We start from the raw sequence: 16,345 nt of genomic DNA on the forward strand, positions 1-16,345 counted from the left end.
TCTCCCTGTTAATCGTGAGGAGCAGCGATCAAAGGACTTCTGGACTTGGGAGGAGATATTAGATGGAAAAAGACCCTGGGCTCAGCCTGGAGAATATCGCCATCCCAAGGAAGAACTGGAGGCAGCAAAAGCGGAGAGGCGCTGGTATGAGGAGGCAGCACGGTGACGCGGATGAAAGCCTGAGAGTCAGCCCAAAAAATGTATTGGGGGGGGTTACAGGGAGTATGGCTATGCCAGGTAGGAGACCTGCGCAAACTCCCTGTGCTCACCTGGGGGCTAGAGAGACCGGGCAGGCACCGTGTTATGCTATGGAGCGCACAGTGTTTCCAGTGCGGTTGCATAGCCCGGTGCGTTTCATACCAGCTCTTCGTATTGGCCGGGCTAGAGTGGGCATCGAGCCAGGTAAGGTTGGGCAGGCTCGGTGGTCAAGAGCTCCAGTGCACCTGCACGGTCCGGTCTATCCAGAGCCACCTCCACACACCAGTCCTCCGGTAGCAGCTCCCCGCACCAGGCTTCCTGTGCGTGTCCTCGGCCCAGTTACCACCAGTGCCAGCACCACGCATCAGGCCTACAGTGCGCCTCGCCTCTCCTGCGCTACCGTAGTCTCCCACCTGTTCAGCGCTTCTAGAGCCTTCCTCCTCTACAGCGCTGCCGGAGCCTCCTGCCTGTTCGGAGCAGCCTGAGCTGCCAGTCTGCAAGGAGCTGTCAGTCTGCAAGGAGCTGTCAGTCTGCAAGGAGCTGCCAGTCTGCAAGGAGCTGCCAGCCTGCATGGAGCAGTCAGAGCTGTCAGCCTGCATGGAGCAGTCAGAGCTGTCAGTCTGTATGAAGCAGCCAGAGCTGTCAGTCTGCATGAAGCAGCCAGAGCTGTCAGTCTGCATGAAGCAGCCAGAGCTGTCAGTCTGCATGAAGCAGCCAGAGCTGTCAGTCTGTATGAAGCAGCCAGAGCTGTCAGTCTGCATGAAGCAGCCAGAGCTGCCAGTCTGAAAAGAGCTGTCAGTCTGCAAGGAGCTGTCAGTCTGCAAGGAGCTGTCAGCCTGCATGGAGCAGCCAGAGCTGTCAGTCTGCAAGGAGCTGCCAGTCTGCAGGGAGCTGCCAGTCTGCAAGGTGCTGCCAGCCTGCATGGAGCAGCCAGAGCTGTCAGTCTGCATGATGCAGCCAGAGCTGCCAGTCTGCATGGAGCAGCCAGAACTGTCAGTTTGCATAGAGCAGCTAGATCCGCCAGTCAGCCATGATCTTCTAGATCTGCCAGTCAACCAGATTCTTCCAGATCTGCCAGTCAACCAGTCTCTTCCAGATCTGCCAGTCAACCAGAATCTTCCAGATCCGCCAGCCAGCCAGGATCTACCGGAGCCTACTACCTGCCTGAGCTTCATCTCAGTACTGGGCTTCCCCTCAGTCCCGGGCTGCCCCTCAGTCCCGGGCTGCCCCTCAGTCCCGAGCTGCCCCTCAGTCCCGAGCTGCCCCTCAGTCCTGAGCTGCCCCTCAGTCCCGAGCTGCCTCAGTCCCGAGCTGCCCCTCAGTCACGAGCTGCCCCTCAGTCCAGTGGGGTTCTGGGTGAGGACTATTAGGCCATGGTCGGCGGCGAGGGTGGATTATCCCAGGACGCGAAGGGAAGGAACTATGACATTAATGGAGTGGGGTCCACATCTCGAGCCGGAACCGCCACCATGGACAGACGCCCACCCGGACCTTCCCTATGGTTTTGAGGTGCGTCCGGGAGTCCGCACCTTAGGGGTGGGGGTTCTGTCACGCCTTGGTCATAGTGTTTTGTGTTTTCGTTATATATTTGGTCAGGCCAGGGTGTGACATGGGTTTATATGTTGTGTTTCGTATTGGGGTTTTGTAGGCATTGGGATTGCGGCTGAGTAGGGGTGTAGCATAGGTTTGGCTGCCTGAGGCGGTTCTCAATCAGAGTCAGGTGATTCTCGTTGTCTCTGATTGGGAACCATATTTAGGTAGCCAGGGTTTCACTGTGTATTTTCGTGGGTGATTGTTCCTGTCTCCGTGTTAGTGTTCACCAGACAGGCTGTATTAGGTTTTCACGTTCCGTTTGTTGTTTTTGTATTTATATTCAGCTATTTCATGTATCGTTGTTTGTTTTATTAAAGAACATGAGTAACTACCACGCTGCATTTCGGTCCGACTCTCTTTCGACGAACGTACGCCGTTACACCACTATGCTTGAAAATATGGAGAGTGGTACTCAGTAATGTATTCTATTTGATTTGCCCCAAACATAACACTTTGTATTCAGGACAAAAAATGAATTGCCTTGCCAAATATTTTGCAGTTTTTACTTTAGTGCCTTGTTGCAAACAGGATGCATGTTTTGGAATATTTTTCTTTTGTACAGACCTTCTTTTCACTGTCAATTAGGTTAGTTTTGTGGAGAAACAACAATGTTGTTGATCCATCCTCAGTTTTCTCTTATCACAGCCATTAAACTCTGTAACTGTTTTAAAGTCATGGTGAAATTGCTGAGTATCGATACACCATCTAAAGTGTAACTTCACCATGCTCAACGGGGTATTCATAGTCTGCTTTTTATATTTTTACCCATGTACCAATAGGTGACCATTGCGAGGCATTGGAAAACCTCCCTGGTCTTTGTGGTTGAATCTGTGTTTGAAATTCACTGCTCGACTGAGGGACCTAACAGGTTATTGTATGTGGGGGGTACAGAGATGAGGTAGTCATTCAAAAATCATGTTAAACACTATTATTGCACACAGAGTGAGTCCAAGCAATGTATTATGAGACTTGTTAAATATGCACTATGCAGAAATTGCACCAGCATTTCCTGGTTGCTAAAATTCTAATACTTAAGCCTAATTTTTGTTGATTTGACAAAATAAGCAAGTATAGTGTAAATAATCATTGTACCATCTAAACTGCTGTGAAATATATTTTCCAAAAGCAAACATATTATATTGTTCAGCTGTTTGAAGCTGGTGTACAAAACCGAAAGTAAAAGAAGCAAAAACTAAATGTAAGAACGGGAAGCATAGAAATAGCGCACATAGAACATATATACCCCTTCTTAGACTTGCTTTCAATGACAATGACAGATCTATAACTCATATTTGTTTTGAATTTGTTTGGATCGCCCAAAAAGTGACATATTGCAGCTTTAAGCACATTGTTACTTCTGAACTTGCCATAACAAAGGGGTTGAATACTTATTGACTCAAGACGTTTCAACTTTTTCTTGTTAATTAATTCATGTGGATGCTACTATGATTATGGATAATGCTGAATGAATCGTGAATAATGATGAGTGAGAAGGTTACAGAGGTATAAATATCATACCCCCTAAAAATGCTTACCTCTTCTGTTATCGTAATGGTGAGAGGTCAGCATGTCTTGGAGGTTAGCAAGATTCTTGTCTAACTTTCTTGCTCATCATTATTCATGATTCATTCAGGATGATCTTTTATAATGGTAGCATCCACATTAATGTAGAAGTGTTTAGAAACATATTCTATTCATATTTACAATAAAAGTGACTTCAAAATTACACAATATGTTTTTTACCATTAATTAATATTGGGCACAAAATAATCGTAAACACAACCAAAATAAACAGCAAATGCATCTAACAAGTTTGTATAGTCACAAGCTTAATGTAGTCATTGCATGCTAGGAATACGGGACCAAATACTTGACATTTTACTACTTTAATACACACATAAGTGAATACATTTGGTCCCCAAAAATGGGGGGACTATGTACAAAAAGTGCTGTAATTTCTGAACGGTTCACCAAATATGGATGAAAATACCCTCAAATCAAAGCTGACAGTCTGCACTTTAACCTCATAATCATTGTATCATTTCAAATCCAAATTCCTGGAGTACAGAGCCAAAACAACAAAATATGTGTCACCGACGCAATATTTTTGGAGATCACTGTATATTTTCAAAATAGCTTCCCAAGCACTGATGAAAGGATGGATAGATTACCTCTGCTGTCGTCTGAGGGTTCCTGGGAGGGTTTTGGTTCGGGCTGGTCATGTTTGTCAGGTTTAGGAGTAGGCTTGGGAGCAGTTGGGCATCTATTCACACTGCAGAACTCCCAACGAACAGAGGGGTCAGCGGTGTAGCACCATGGTGCACGGTCGCCATCAGGGTTCCTACACAGGTTTCTTCTCAAATCGCTGTGAAGCACATTTTTAAGACATAATGTCCTCAGACACTGAAGATGACATATTACATTGTTTGGCTTTTAATGACTAGATAGTAGAAGACAGAGATAAAGCTAGAGATATACATTACCCACTTGACACAGACATCAGTTCAACATCTAGTTTTGATTTACATTTGATTTACACAAGTTCTAAATGCCCTTACGTTGATGACTTTTTGCAAATCTAATCAGTTTTCCACATTGATTCAATGTCATCACATAGATTTTGTAGTTTGAAATTACGTGGAAACAACGTAGATTCAACCAGTTTTTGCCCAGTGGTTAGAGATGATTTGACTATGCTCTAGACCTCACGCTTTAGGGAAGACCTGCGGTGTCTTATTGTGACTGTGAGGTGTCATCGAGCTCCAGGACTGGCATCTCTTCCCACTGATGGTCTCTGTCACCATACCACGATAGTCTGTCCCGTCGCCCACATAGCAGTCTTCCTCAGCTGGAGGGGGAGCTGCGTAATCTGAGGTTTAAAAACAATATGAGCCACATCAACCAAATTAAATCTGAATTTTGGTGAAAAATGTAGGCTGTATGGATTGTTAGTGGATGACATGAGTTTCGCTATGTAGTTAGTATATAGCAATTTTAGCATTTGGGAAAGCTATATAAATCCAATGCATTAACATCATCAATGTAATCTTCATTATCATCATCATCATGATGCAGTGTCAAGTGACCTGGTCCAGGAACATCTCCACAGCTAGGCACCTTGCAGTACTCCCAGCGCGTCTCTGGGTCTGTAGTAAAGCACCAGGGCATCTTCTCATGGTCTGGGTTCCTGCAGTAGTTCAGTTCCAGGCCTCTGACAGGAACACAAACAACCACACATATTGGTTAAATCACAGTCAGCCTGTATCTATAAGACATTAAAACACTGATCTACTACACTGACAAACGCAAAGTTCGGTTCTTGCTTGAGTAAAAACAAGTTGCCCAATCTCGTGGGTCTATCTTACTTGCATGGGTAGTTGTCTGGAGTTCTGTTGTGCTGTTGGGGCGTCTGAGTTGCCCAGACCTGACAGGCTTTCCCAGATGCTGTCACTCCGATGGTTCCCCTGTAGGCACTGCCGTCGCCTGTGGCACATGTGAGCTCCTCCACCACCCTGGGAGGCTCAGAGGCTAGGGGAGAGGGAACGAGTGAGGAAAACTCCCTGGGAGTTAGTAAACTCGTGTTTTAATTAAATTGTTTATATTTATGTGAAAGAGCAGGGGAAACAGGGGTCATGGGAGACAAAAGAGATACAAGATGAAAAGAATACATGGGGTGACAGAGCCGCTAGTAGGGAGTAGAAAGCGTCCAGGTTACGAAAGCCATAGACAATATACTTGTAATAGTGTTGTATATCTATGATAGCTCACTGCAGCGAGGGATAGAGCAGAAGTCCCAGCGTTTGGAGGGGCTGGTGGTGAAACACCAGGGTCTGGGGTCTCCGTCTGGGTTCCTACAGTAATTTTCCTCCAAGTACTTCTCAAGAAGACTGGAGAGACGGAGGGTGGGGGGTGGGGGAGAGAACGAGGTGAAGGAGCATATGGTTAGACATATACAGTGAGCCCAAAAGTATCGGGACAGTGACACATTTTTTGTTTTTTGTACTCCAGCACTTTGGATTTTAAATTATGAGGTTCAAGTGCAGATTATAAACTTAAATTTGAGGGTATTTTCATCCTTAACGGGTGAAATTAAAGCAGTTTAGAAATTAAAGCAGTTTATGTACTTTTTTATTAAACTAGGAAAGTCAGTTAAGAACAAATTCTTATTTTCAATGACGGCCTAGGAGAAAGTTACACCCGCACAAATATCATACCCCCAAGACATGCTAATATTTATGCATCTGTAACTTTGCTCACTTATCATTATTCACAATTAATTCAGGATTATCCATAATTATAATAGCATCCACATGAATGAATAAGTGTTTAGAAACATTCTATTCTTATTTACAATACAAGTGACTCCAAAATGACACAGTACATTATTTAGCATTCTTTTCAATTAGACACAAAATAATCTGAAACACAACCAAAACAAATGGAAGATGCATCCAACACATTTGTAAAGTCACAAGATTGATTTAGTCATTGCATGGTATGAATATAGGACCAAAGACTTTTGACTACATTAATTAATACACAATACTTTTGGTCCCCTAAAATGGGGGACTATGTACAAAAAGTGCTGTAATTTCTAAACGGTTCACCCGATATGGATGGAAATACCCTCAAATGAAATGTTAACCTCATAGTTGTTGTATAATTTCAAAATCGATAGAGCTGGAGGACAAAACAATACAAAATGTGTCACTGTCCCAATACGTTTGGAGCTCACAGTCAAAGTTATTACACAGATATTACTGAGAGAGAGAGAGAAGAGAGAGAAGAGAGAGAAAGAGAAAGAGAAAGAGAAAGAGAAAGAGAAAGAGAGAGAGAGAGAGAGAGAGAGAGAGAGAGAGAGAGAGAGAGAGAGAGAGAGAGAGAGAGAGAGAGAGAGAGAGAGAGAGACTATTACGCGCTGGGAATGTAGCCATGGTTGTGAGGTTTCTGGGCGTTCCAGTGCTGGCAGGTGTAGCCATTCTCAGTGGTGGAGATCTTTCCCCTGTAGTTCTTACCACTGCAGTGCATGCATTCCTCTATGGACCAAACCACAGCACTTTAGAAATAAAACACTTCCAAATTACATTACCAAATTACCCACTGCATTTTTAAAATTGCACTGTCATGATGAGCGAGTGACTAAAAAAAGTAGTCAACTCTTTGTTAAATATAGATAGTAATTTAGTGGTTTTGAAATCTTAACTTGTGCCAACATGACACCAGCTGTTTCATTAGCTTATTGGGACATAAGATATTGAGGGTACCGCTGCAGTTCTGGACATTGCAGGTCTCCCATCTGATGTCAGGGTCTGTTGTGTAGCACCATGGACCTTTGCTGTCCCCATCAGGGTTTCTGCAGAAGTTGGACTCCAGGTCGGCTTTGGGGTGTGTTGATGGAGTCATGCTGTAAGAGACATTCACAAAGATAACGTGGATTTAATTTAGGTGTTAAAAAATCTAGCGTCACAACTTACTTAAGAGATTGAACAGGATCTTAAGCACTTACAAATTCATAACATATTGTATGAATTCAATTTTTTTGTTGTTGCAGGATGTGCGTGATTTTATTTGGCCCTCCAAGTTTTCTGAGAAAAATATTTTTTTTCTATTGTTGGACATAACAGACTAAAAACACCAGCAAATCAGCTCCAAGTGATTTTAATTTTGGAAATCTGTTCTACAGTATTCTCGTGGATAGTAGAGCGATATACTGTATGTAGGGTTGCAAGGCTATCAGTAATTTACCAAAGTTAACTGGAATCTTCAGTCGTTTTGGTAATTAACAGAAAATAAATGGCAAACTATCATAGCTTTGGTCATTTATACTTGAGTAACTTCAAAAATCTGTATTTATATAGAGTATTCATTTTTATTTGTATTTTATTTTTTACATCTGTGTATATCTGTCTACGAGTTTCTAGTAGATAGCCCATATGGTTCAAGAGAAAATAGCACAATTAATGGAACAAAGAATCTAATCAACAATGGCATTATTTTCAATTTTCAATTACCTCTTCCAACTATTTACTGCCACCAGTTTGACTCCAAAACATTGACAACAAATACATTTTTGACATAGTAAAATAAATCAAAGTGTGTTATGGGTATTTAATGCTGAAACCCTCATATTAAAAACAAATTATATTCACTAAGTTGATGGTTTATATGTAAGATAGTGTTTTACAGCTTTGTCATTCTATATACAATAAAAGTTTGGACACACCTACTAATTCAAGGGTTTTTCTTCATTTTTACTATTCAAAGTAACCACCCTTTGCCTTGATGAAAGCTTTGCACACTCTTGGCATTCTCTCAACCAGCGTCACCTGGAATGCTTTTTCCAACAGTATTCAAGGAGTTCCCACATATGCTGTGTACTTGTTGGCTGCATTTCCTTCACTCTGCGGTCCAACTCATCCCAAACCATCTCAATTGGGTTGAGGTCGAGTGATTGTGGAGGCCAGGTCATCTGAAGCAGCACTCCATCACTCTCTGTCTTGGTCAAATAGCCCTTACACAGACTGTGGTTGTGTTGGGTCATTGTCCTGTTAAAAACCAATGATTGTCCCAAACCAGATGGGAAGGCGTATCGCTGCAGAATGCTGTGGTAGCCATACTTGTTAAGTGTGCCTTTAATTCTAAATAAATCACTGACAGTTTCACCAGCAAAGCACCCCCATACCATCACACCTCCTCTTTCATACTTCAAGGTGGGAACCACACATGTGGAGATCATCCGTTCACCTATTTTGCATCTCATAAAGACACTTCAGTTGGAACCAAAAATCGCAAATTTGGAATCCTCAGACCAAAGGACAGACTTCAACCAGTCTAATGTACATTGCTCGTGTTTCTTTGCCCAAGTAAGTCTCTTCTTATTATTGGTCTCCTTTAGTAGTGGTTTCTTTGCAGCAATTCAACCATGAAGGCCTTATTCATGCAGTCTCCTCTGAATAGTTGATGTTGAGATGTGTATATTACTTGAACTCTGTGAAGCACTTATTTGGGCTGCAATTTCTTAGGCTGGTAACTATAATGAACTTATCCTCTGCAGCAGAGGTAACTCTGGGTCCTCCTTTCATGTGGCAGTCCTCATGAGAGACAGTTTCATCATAACTCTTGATGGTTTTTGAGACTGCACTTGATGAAACATTCAAAGTTCTTGTAATTTTCAGGATTGACTGACCTTTATGTCTTCAAGTAACATTGGACTGTTTTTTCTCTTTGCTTATTTGAGCTGTTCTTGCCATAATATAGATTTGGTATTTTACCAAATAGGGATATCTTCTGTATACCACCCCTACCATGTCACAACATAACTGATTGGCTCAAACGCATTAAGAAGGAAAGAAATTCCACAAATTAACTTTTAACAAGGCACACCTGTTAATTGAAATGCATTCCAGGTGACTACCTCATGAAGCTGGTTGAGAGAATGCCAAGAGTGTGCAAAGCTGCCATCAAGGCAAAGATGGCAACATTGAAGAATCTCAAATCTCAAATATATTTGAATTTGTTTAACACTTTTTTGGCTAGTACATGATTCCATAAATGTTATTTGATAGTGTTGATGTCTTCACTATTGTAGGCAATAGTAAAAATAAAGAAAAACCCTTGAATGAGTAGGTGTGTCCAAACTTTGACTGGTACTGTATATATATTTTTTGTATGTTATTTAATTATTTCATATATGTTACATGTGATAAGGCCACAAGATGTCTTGTGAAAGATTCAAATGATTGGACATGATTTGGAAAGTCACACACCCGTCTATATAAGGTCCTACTGTTGACAGTACACGTCAGAGCAAAAACCAAGCCATGAGGTCAAAGGAATTGTCCGTAGAGCTCTCAGACAGGATTGTGTCGAGGCTAAGATCTGGGGAAGGGTACCAAAACATTTCTTCAGCACTGAAGGTCCCCACGAACAGGGTGGCCTCCATCATTCTTAAATGGAAGAAGTTTGGAACCACCAAGACTCGTCCTAGATCTGCCCCCCCCAAACTGAGCAATTGGGGGAGAAGGGTCTTGGTCAGGCTGGTGACCAAGAACCCGATGGTCACTCTGACAGAGCTCTAGAGTTCCTATTTGGAGATGGGATAATCTTACAGAAGGACAACCATCTCTGCAGCATTCCAACAATCAGGCCTTTTTAGCGGCAGGGACTGAGATACTAGTCAGAATCGAGGCAAAGATGAACGGAGAAAAGTACAGATAGATCCTTGATGAAAACCTGCTCCAGAGCGCTCAGGACCTCAGACTGGGGCGAAGGTTCACTTTCCAACAGGACAACGACCCTAAGCACACAGCCAAGACAATGCAGAAGTGGCTTCAGGACAGGTCTCTGGGTGTCCTTGAGTGGCCCAGCCAGAGCCCAGACTTAAACCCGATCTCTGAAGAGACCTGAAAATAGCTGTGCAGTAATTCTCCCCATCCAACCGAACAGAGCTTGAGGGGATCTGCAGAGAAGAATGGGGGAAGCTCACCAAATACAGGTGTGCCAAACTTGTAGTGTAATACCCAAGAAGACTCAAGGCTGTAATCGCTGCCAAAGGTGCTTCAACAAATTACTAAGTAAAAGGTCTGAATATGTATGTAAATGTGATATTTCCGTTTTTTATAAACTTGCAAAAAGACTGCAATTCAGTAGTACAACTGACTAGGTATCCCCCTTTCCCATTGTTAGGGTGGAGACATGATTATATCGTTATTATATAGAACTCTCTGGCTTCAGTATTTTGTGACTTGGAAACAGTGTTGCCATGTTCGCAGTTTTTTACCTAATTGGGCTACTTTGAAAACGATGTTGCAGGTTTTTGGGCTATTTCTAAATTGCACCGCGCCCGCCAAGGCATTTCTCTTAAATATATATATATTTCGACCGCGACCGGGAGGCGGCGCACAATTAGCCCAGCGTCGTCCGGGTAGGGGAGGGTTTGGCCGGCAGTGCTTTATGCATGCTCAGTCTTTGGTCTCGGGGGCTCCCCGATTGGAAATTTGAAATGGAAGTTATGGAACTCCCTCTTCTGGTTATTTTTTTATAGGAAAAAGACCCCATTGAAACTGACATTAGGCCAAATGTGGAGAATTATACATTTGCCTCTGTTGCCCATCAAGTAGCCTATTAATGTATATGTCACTGTAGGCTACCATTTGATACAATATATATGTTGAAATAATGATATCACTGGAGTCATTGCAAATCAATGTGTGCCACTTATGTAGCCTACCTGGAGCTGACAAACCAATTTATTAAATAGCCTATACCTTCAGTTTATTGTTGTTGAAGCCTTGTGTTATTATCAACACATTAGATTGACGGTAAATCAATTACAAAAATAAACACTTGGCTGTTGTTAACAAACAAATTCAGTTCATATACATATTATACATTTTTAATTCAGAAATTGAAATTATGACCCCAATCCTCAGTATCCTATTCCAGCAGGCTACTAGGGAAACAAGCACTTCTTATTGCGAAATCGCCTCGCTATTTATGTTGAATAAATTAGTCTGTTAATTTGAACTAAGCAAGCGGCTAAATTGTTCAGTTTACATCTTGTCTACATCTTGTCTAGGCTACTGAAGACTATCTGAAATGAGATATAGGTCTATCAGGGGCTATAGGCTACCTGCCTTTATTTTAGCAAACTATGGCAAAAAAATATTCATACCCATGGGCGCTGCCAGGGATTTTGTGCCCTATGAAAATATATCACATTAGGCCCCACCACCACAGGCCCCACCAACCCTGCAGCTACACCAATTGCTGCTGTAGGCACACACTTCCAGAACCCAATCAACCCAAGCAAAGCTTTAAATAACTCTACCTTTGCAGGCTTGGAACTCTCTTGTAGTCCAATATTTACTGTACGATATTTACTGACAGTGAGCTGTGAAAATATAACCCTGTGCAGACATGCATGCAACATTCTGCATACAGTGGAATTCACTATTTGATGCAAAACTGATACCCTCTATAAGAAATGTGCTAAAGGTAATCTTTTACAGTCTAAATGTGATTGTAATGGTCAAATTCTTGAATAGAAAATTCTCATAACATTAATGAATAACTTAAAATAAATCTTAAATGTACCTCTTCTATTAAAATGAATTAACATTATCATCTATAGAATGATATAACAAACAATATAATAAAATCAGCAGCAGATTTTTGAACTAAGTATACATACATACCAAATAGAAAATAAGCAGCTGTAAAAGTGGAAATGGAAAACAAAATGGAAATGGAAACGAAAGGGCCTGGTAGTGGCGCTAGAGGAAAGGTCAAGTCGTCACCAAATCAATAGGTTTCTTCCACTTGGGGTCTTGATTGTGCACACATTTTATGGCAATCCAGCCATTACTTTGAGATATATCTTGTTCTCAGTCTGTTCTCAGCAATACAGAGGCTCTCTGGATGTTTAATTTTGCCAACAAATGTTTTTTTATTTTTATAAACCGTTAGTTTTATTAGTACATTGTAAATAAAATATTATATTAATGATAATAATAATATAATAATATATGCCATTTAGCAGACGCTTTTATCCAAAGCGACTTACAGTCATGTGTGCATACATTCTACGTATGGGTGGTCCCGGGAATCGAACCCACTACCCTGGCGTTACAAGCGCCATGCTCTACCAACTGAGCTACAGAAGGACCACAGGTTGATAATTTAATATAGATTTTTTTTTTTACATACGGCGCCCCTGCCTATACCTATTGAAATGACAAGTCATTCTTGCAAATGGGCCATTTATAACAGCCAGAAAATAGCCTAACATTTAGTTTTTTTTTTATTCATCCAAGTTTTTCTTGATCAGAGATTTCGAGATCCTCTGTCCAACTTTCATCACTTGAACTCTCCTGTCAGATTTATCTATAATCATGCACATGCGCAAAGGGATTTATTTAAATTATAATCCTGGTTCAAGCCCTGAATGCTGATTAGTTGAAGGCCGTGGTATATCAGACCATATAGCACGTGTATGAAAATACATTACTTTTTACTGTTCTAATTACATTGTTAACCAGTTTATAATAGCAATATGTCACCCTGGGGGGTTGTGGTATATGGCCAATATATCCAGGCACTCTGTGATGCGTCGTGTTAAGATCAACCCTTAGCCGTGGTGTATTGGCCATATACTATACTACCTTCCCTTTAAATCGACAGCCATTGATGGGAAATGATCTGGCGAGTTTATTAAGGGCGAATCATCTTTTCTCTTGTCACATATTAAAATTCCTAAATTAAGTCTTGCAATAATTATTATTTTGAGGAAACCTGAATTTTGCTTCTAACATTACAAGTTACTATGATATTCCTTCTAAATTGTCTCGATAACGTTATGTAAAATTGGTTTATTGTGTAGATATGGCAACTACTCTCTTGCTGTAAAATGTTTTCAGGCATTTTTAGCAAGTTATGAGTTGTCATTGTTTTAGAAATTTGAACTTGACCTGGCAACCCTGGTTGGAAACCAAAGTCGACGGGTGCACAGTGCACTGTTAGGATGCTAGGTTGCAGGGTTGCCCAAAAGGAAATGGATGTTTCGCCTAAATTATATAATTACTCATCTCTAAATAAAATAACTCAAAATACTTCACCAGGGAGCCAGAGTTTCGTTATCTTATTTAAACATTTGGGAAGCCGGGAATTTGGGTAGTGGGCGTGGCAATAGGTCTAGCTGATTGAGTTGCGGCTGTCAGTGAAAAGCGTCTAAAATATGTTTTAACATCATTTGCTTTGAGTATAATTTAAAATGTTGCATCAAGAAAAGGAGAAGGGGGTGTGGCGAAGATATGTTGCGTCTCTCTCCAGAATGCATGAATATGTAGGAAAGTGCCCATTTGACAATGTCTGATTTCTGATTGCCTTAACTCACCACATACACCACCATTTTTTTTCTTCGCCTCACGCAACTCAGTCTGTTTTTTCTATACATGCATTGCAACTGATAGTTCCCCAGTATTTAATGCATTGTTGCACTTCACTAGCAATAGCTCAATACAGATAGAAAGGGAGGTAGACAGACAGATTAGAGAGATGAATATGATTGAAAGAACCGGAATTTTTATCAGGATATTTTCTACTGTTTTTATCTGTTGGCTTTAGGCCTATTTATTTTACTTGGTTGACGATGGAAGTTCTAGACCTACTGCGGCATCTCAGAGTATCAATGTGTCGAAATGGCAGAGGCTAATGCTCTCGCCATAATTGAATTTGATCTTTTAGATTTTTATGATTTTACTTAATATTTTTATGATTAACCACGTGACAATGATTTTGAGAAAGTAAAACGTTATTATTGAAATGAAACGGTTCCACGAAAATGCGCATATATACATATACATTACTGGCACGCACATTGGTAGAAATTGTAGGATAAGTTGTACATTTCCCTAAACTCACGAGTTGCCTATGGTCGTTACTATTACAGCAATTAAAGACACATTTGAACGCGCAAATCCCGTTTAAAAACGTGCCAGTTTATTGAAATCAAAGGCCTGTCCAACTGATTCGTTCTCGCGCCGGATCTGGTGCAAGTTGTGGCAGAGCATACTTAGGCTTGTGTGGATATTTCGATGCCCATCTCTGGCAAGTCTTCCCTGAGTTTGTTTTGGACTTTGTTCCTCTGTAGTCCATACCGATTCCATTTACACACTCCATCAAGTACTCTGTAAAGACAGATAATAAGATGTCTCAACAGTAGTTGATATATTCATATATCTTTATGTACATATTCTTTATCCCCTTACACGTGTCTATAAGGTAGTAGTTTTGGAATTGTTAGCTAGATTACTTGTTGGTTATTACTGCATTGTCGGAACTGGAAGCACAAGCATTTCGCTACACTCGCACTAACATCTGCTAACCATGTGTATGTGACAAATACAATTTGATTTGATTTGATTTAGTAGGTGGGTTGATTGGTTAGTAATATTTTACTTTTTATTGAGCAAGTTCAGTAGTGTACCAAATGCCCCCCTTGGGTAATTAAAAAGCATCATAGGGCTTTTACTATCTGAGATGTTGTCATATATGGTCAGTATGGCATTTTATATACCCTATGTGCCTCCCACTGAAGGACTGATTGGACTCTCTTGTTTAGATAATCTGCTTCAACTGTTTACTGACACAGTCCAAACCTCTTTCTGGACATTCCACAAAAGTTAGCTAAATATTAACCAAAAATAATGTTGACCAATACAGTCGCATGAAACTCATTTGTATTCTAATATTTGTAATACATGAATGGACATTTTTGTATGGGTTGATACATTTTTAACAGGGGAAAATCTGTAGCTACTTATCAAGAAAAATCAGAAAAACATTAGTACTTGCCTTTCTTTTCATATAGAGAAGTGCTGGTTCTTCTCAGAACAGACTCTATTTTGCCATTTGCTGGTATTGTCAAACATTCTTGATCCTTTTCAATGTACATGAAGGACCTACCAAGAAACATTTCAGAATTCATTTTGACTATGAAATAATTTCCCCAAAATGAATTCATTATTACTATTAATGACCATAAGCATAATGATACCTGCAAGTGAAAGCTGTTTCAATGTTACACTTGATAGCACATTCTAGGACTGTGCCTACTGAATACTCCCTCTTCACCAAAGAGAGAATCCAGGCGCCCTCTGTTTTTGCATATTCGTCCAGGACATCAGCACTGACTAAAAGGACAAACAGATAACAAACACTGAGTATGACTGAAAAAATGACCGGGCCCTGTTTGCCTACACTTTCTCTGTGATGCAATGCTTAAACCCAATGGTTCCAGGTATAAACTGCTGTTACAGACCACTAACATAGAGGTTACAACATGAAGGTCTATTGACAGATGAGTCATTTCTGGAGTGGACATACACTACAGACAAAAAAAACAAGTTATTTCAAAACAATTCACAAGTAAGAAAAATACATAGAAGCGTTAATGTGATAAACAGTGTTTCAACACTTTACATTGTTCTTATTACTGTGTACAGTGTAACAAGTATTGTAGTTACTCATTCTTCCACTGTAGTGTACATCCACTACAGCAGTGAACCTAGCCCTAAATAAAGGCTAATAGATAAGTAATTGCAATACACTGTAATACATTGTAACTAAGAACAATACATCCAATGTAATTAAACTAACTGCTTCAGTTATAAGGTTTGACAGAAGATAATCTTACAAAATGATTATGTTGAAGAACTAAGCACACGTGAAGTAACTTCGTAGACAGGTACCTAGCAAAGAACTTAAGGGAACAGATAGAAGGACTAATTTGTGAATAAATGTTTAATTTGCAAGTATAAACACTGTGTGGGAATCCTTCAGTTCACTTCAACTTCCAACACGGAAAATGATGCCAGCTATATCTTACCTGCAGATAAAAGAGTGCCTAGCAAGAACGTTGTTTTGTACAGGTCCATGATGAGCACTGTCAAGCAGCGTATACAAACTCACCAGTTCGATACGTTTTGTGTCTTTTTAGCCATATCAGTAAGACAAATAGATTTCACTCGTCAGTCAATCATTGGCCTAACAAGGA

The 16,345-nt window shown here is 40.7% G+C and overlaps 1 protein-coding gene across 1 annotated transcript in view; it reads right to left on the reverse strand.

The window, feature by feature from the left end:
- LOC118398669 (plasminogen-like) overlaps window positions 1–16,345 on the reverse strand; it is a 25,847-nt gene extending 9,502 nt beyond the window's left edge. Inside the window, exons 1-11 of the mRNA XM_035794238.2 lie at window positions 16,178–16,345; window positions 15,347–15,482; window positions 15,145–15,251; window positions 14,363–14,477; window positions 7,056–7,195; window positions 6,707–6,827; window positions 5,560–5,678; window positions 5,157–5,319; window positions 4,878–5,002; window positions 4,501–4,660; window positions 3,963–4,156 (exon numbers count right to left, since the gene is read on the reverse strand). Coding sequence (XP_035650131.1) covers window positions 3,963–4,156; window positions 4,501–4,660; window positions 4,878–5,002; window positions 5,157–5,319; window positions 5,560–5,678; window positions 6,707–6,827; window positions 7,056–7,195; window positions 14,363–14,477; window positions 15,145–15,251; window positions 15,347–15,482; window positions 16,178–16,226 — 1,429 coding nt within the window. The 5' untranslated portion in view covers window positions 16,227–16,345. The remainder of the gene's footprint in view (window positions 1–3,962; window positions 4,157–4,500; window positions 4,661–4,877; window positions 5,003–5,156; window positions 5,320–5,559; window positions 5,679–6,706; window positions 6,828–7,055; window positions 7,196–14,362; window positions 14,478–15,144; window positions 15,252–15,346; window positions 15,483–16,177) is intronic.

Source organism: Oncorhynchus keta, chromosome 19 (genome assembly GCF_023373465.1).
Source record: "Oncorhynchus keta strain PuntledgeMale-10-30-2019 chromosome 19, Oket_V2, whole genome shotgun sequence".
NCBI classification, from domain to species: domain Eukaryota; kingdom Metazoa; phylum Chordata; class Actinopteri; order Salmoniformes; family Salmonidae; genus Oncorhynchus; species Oncorhynchus keta.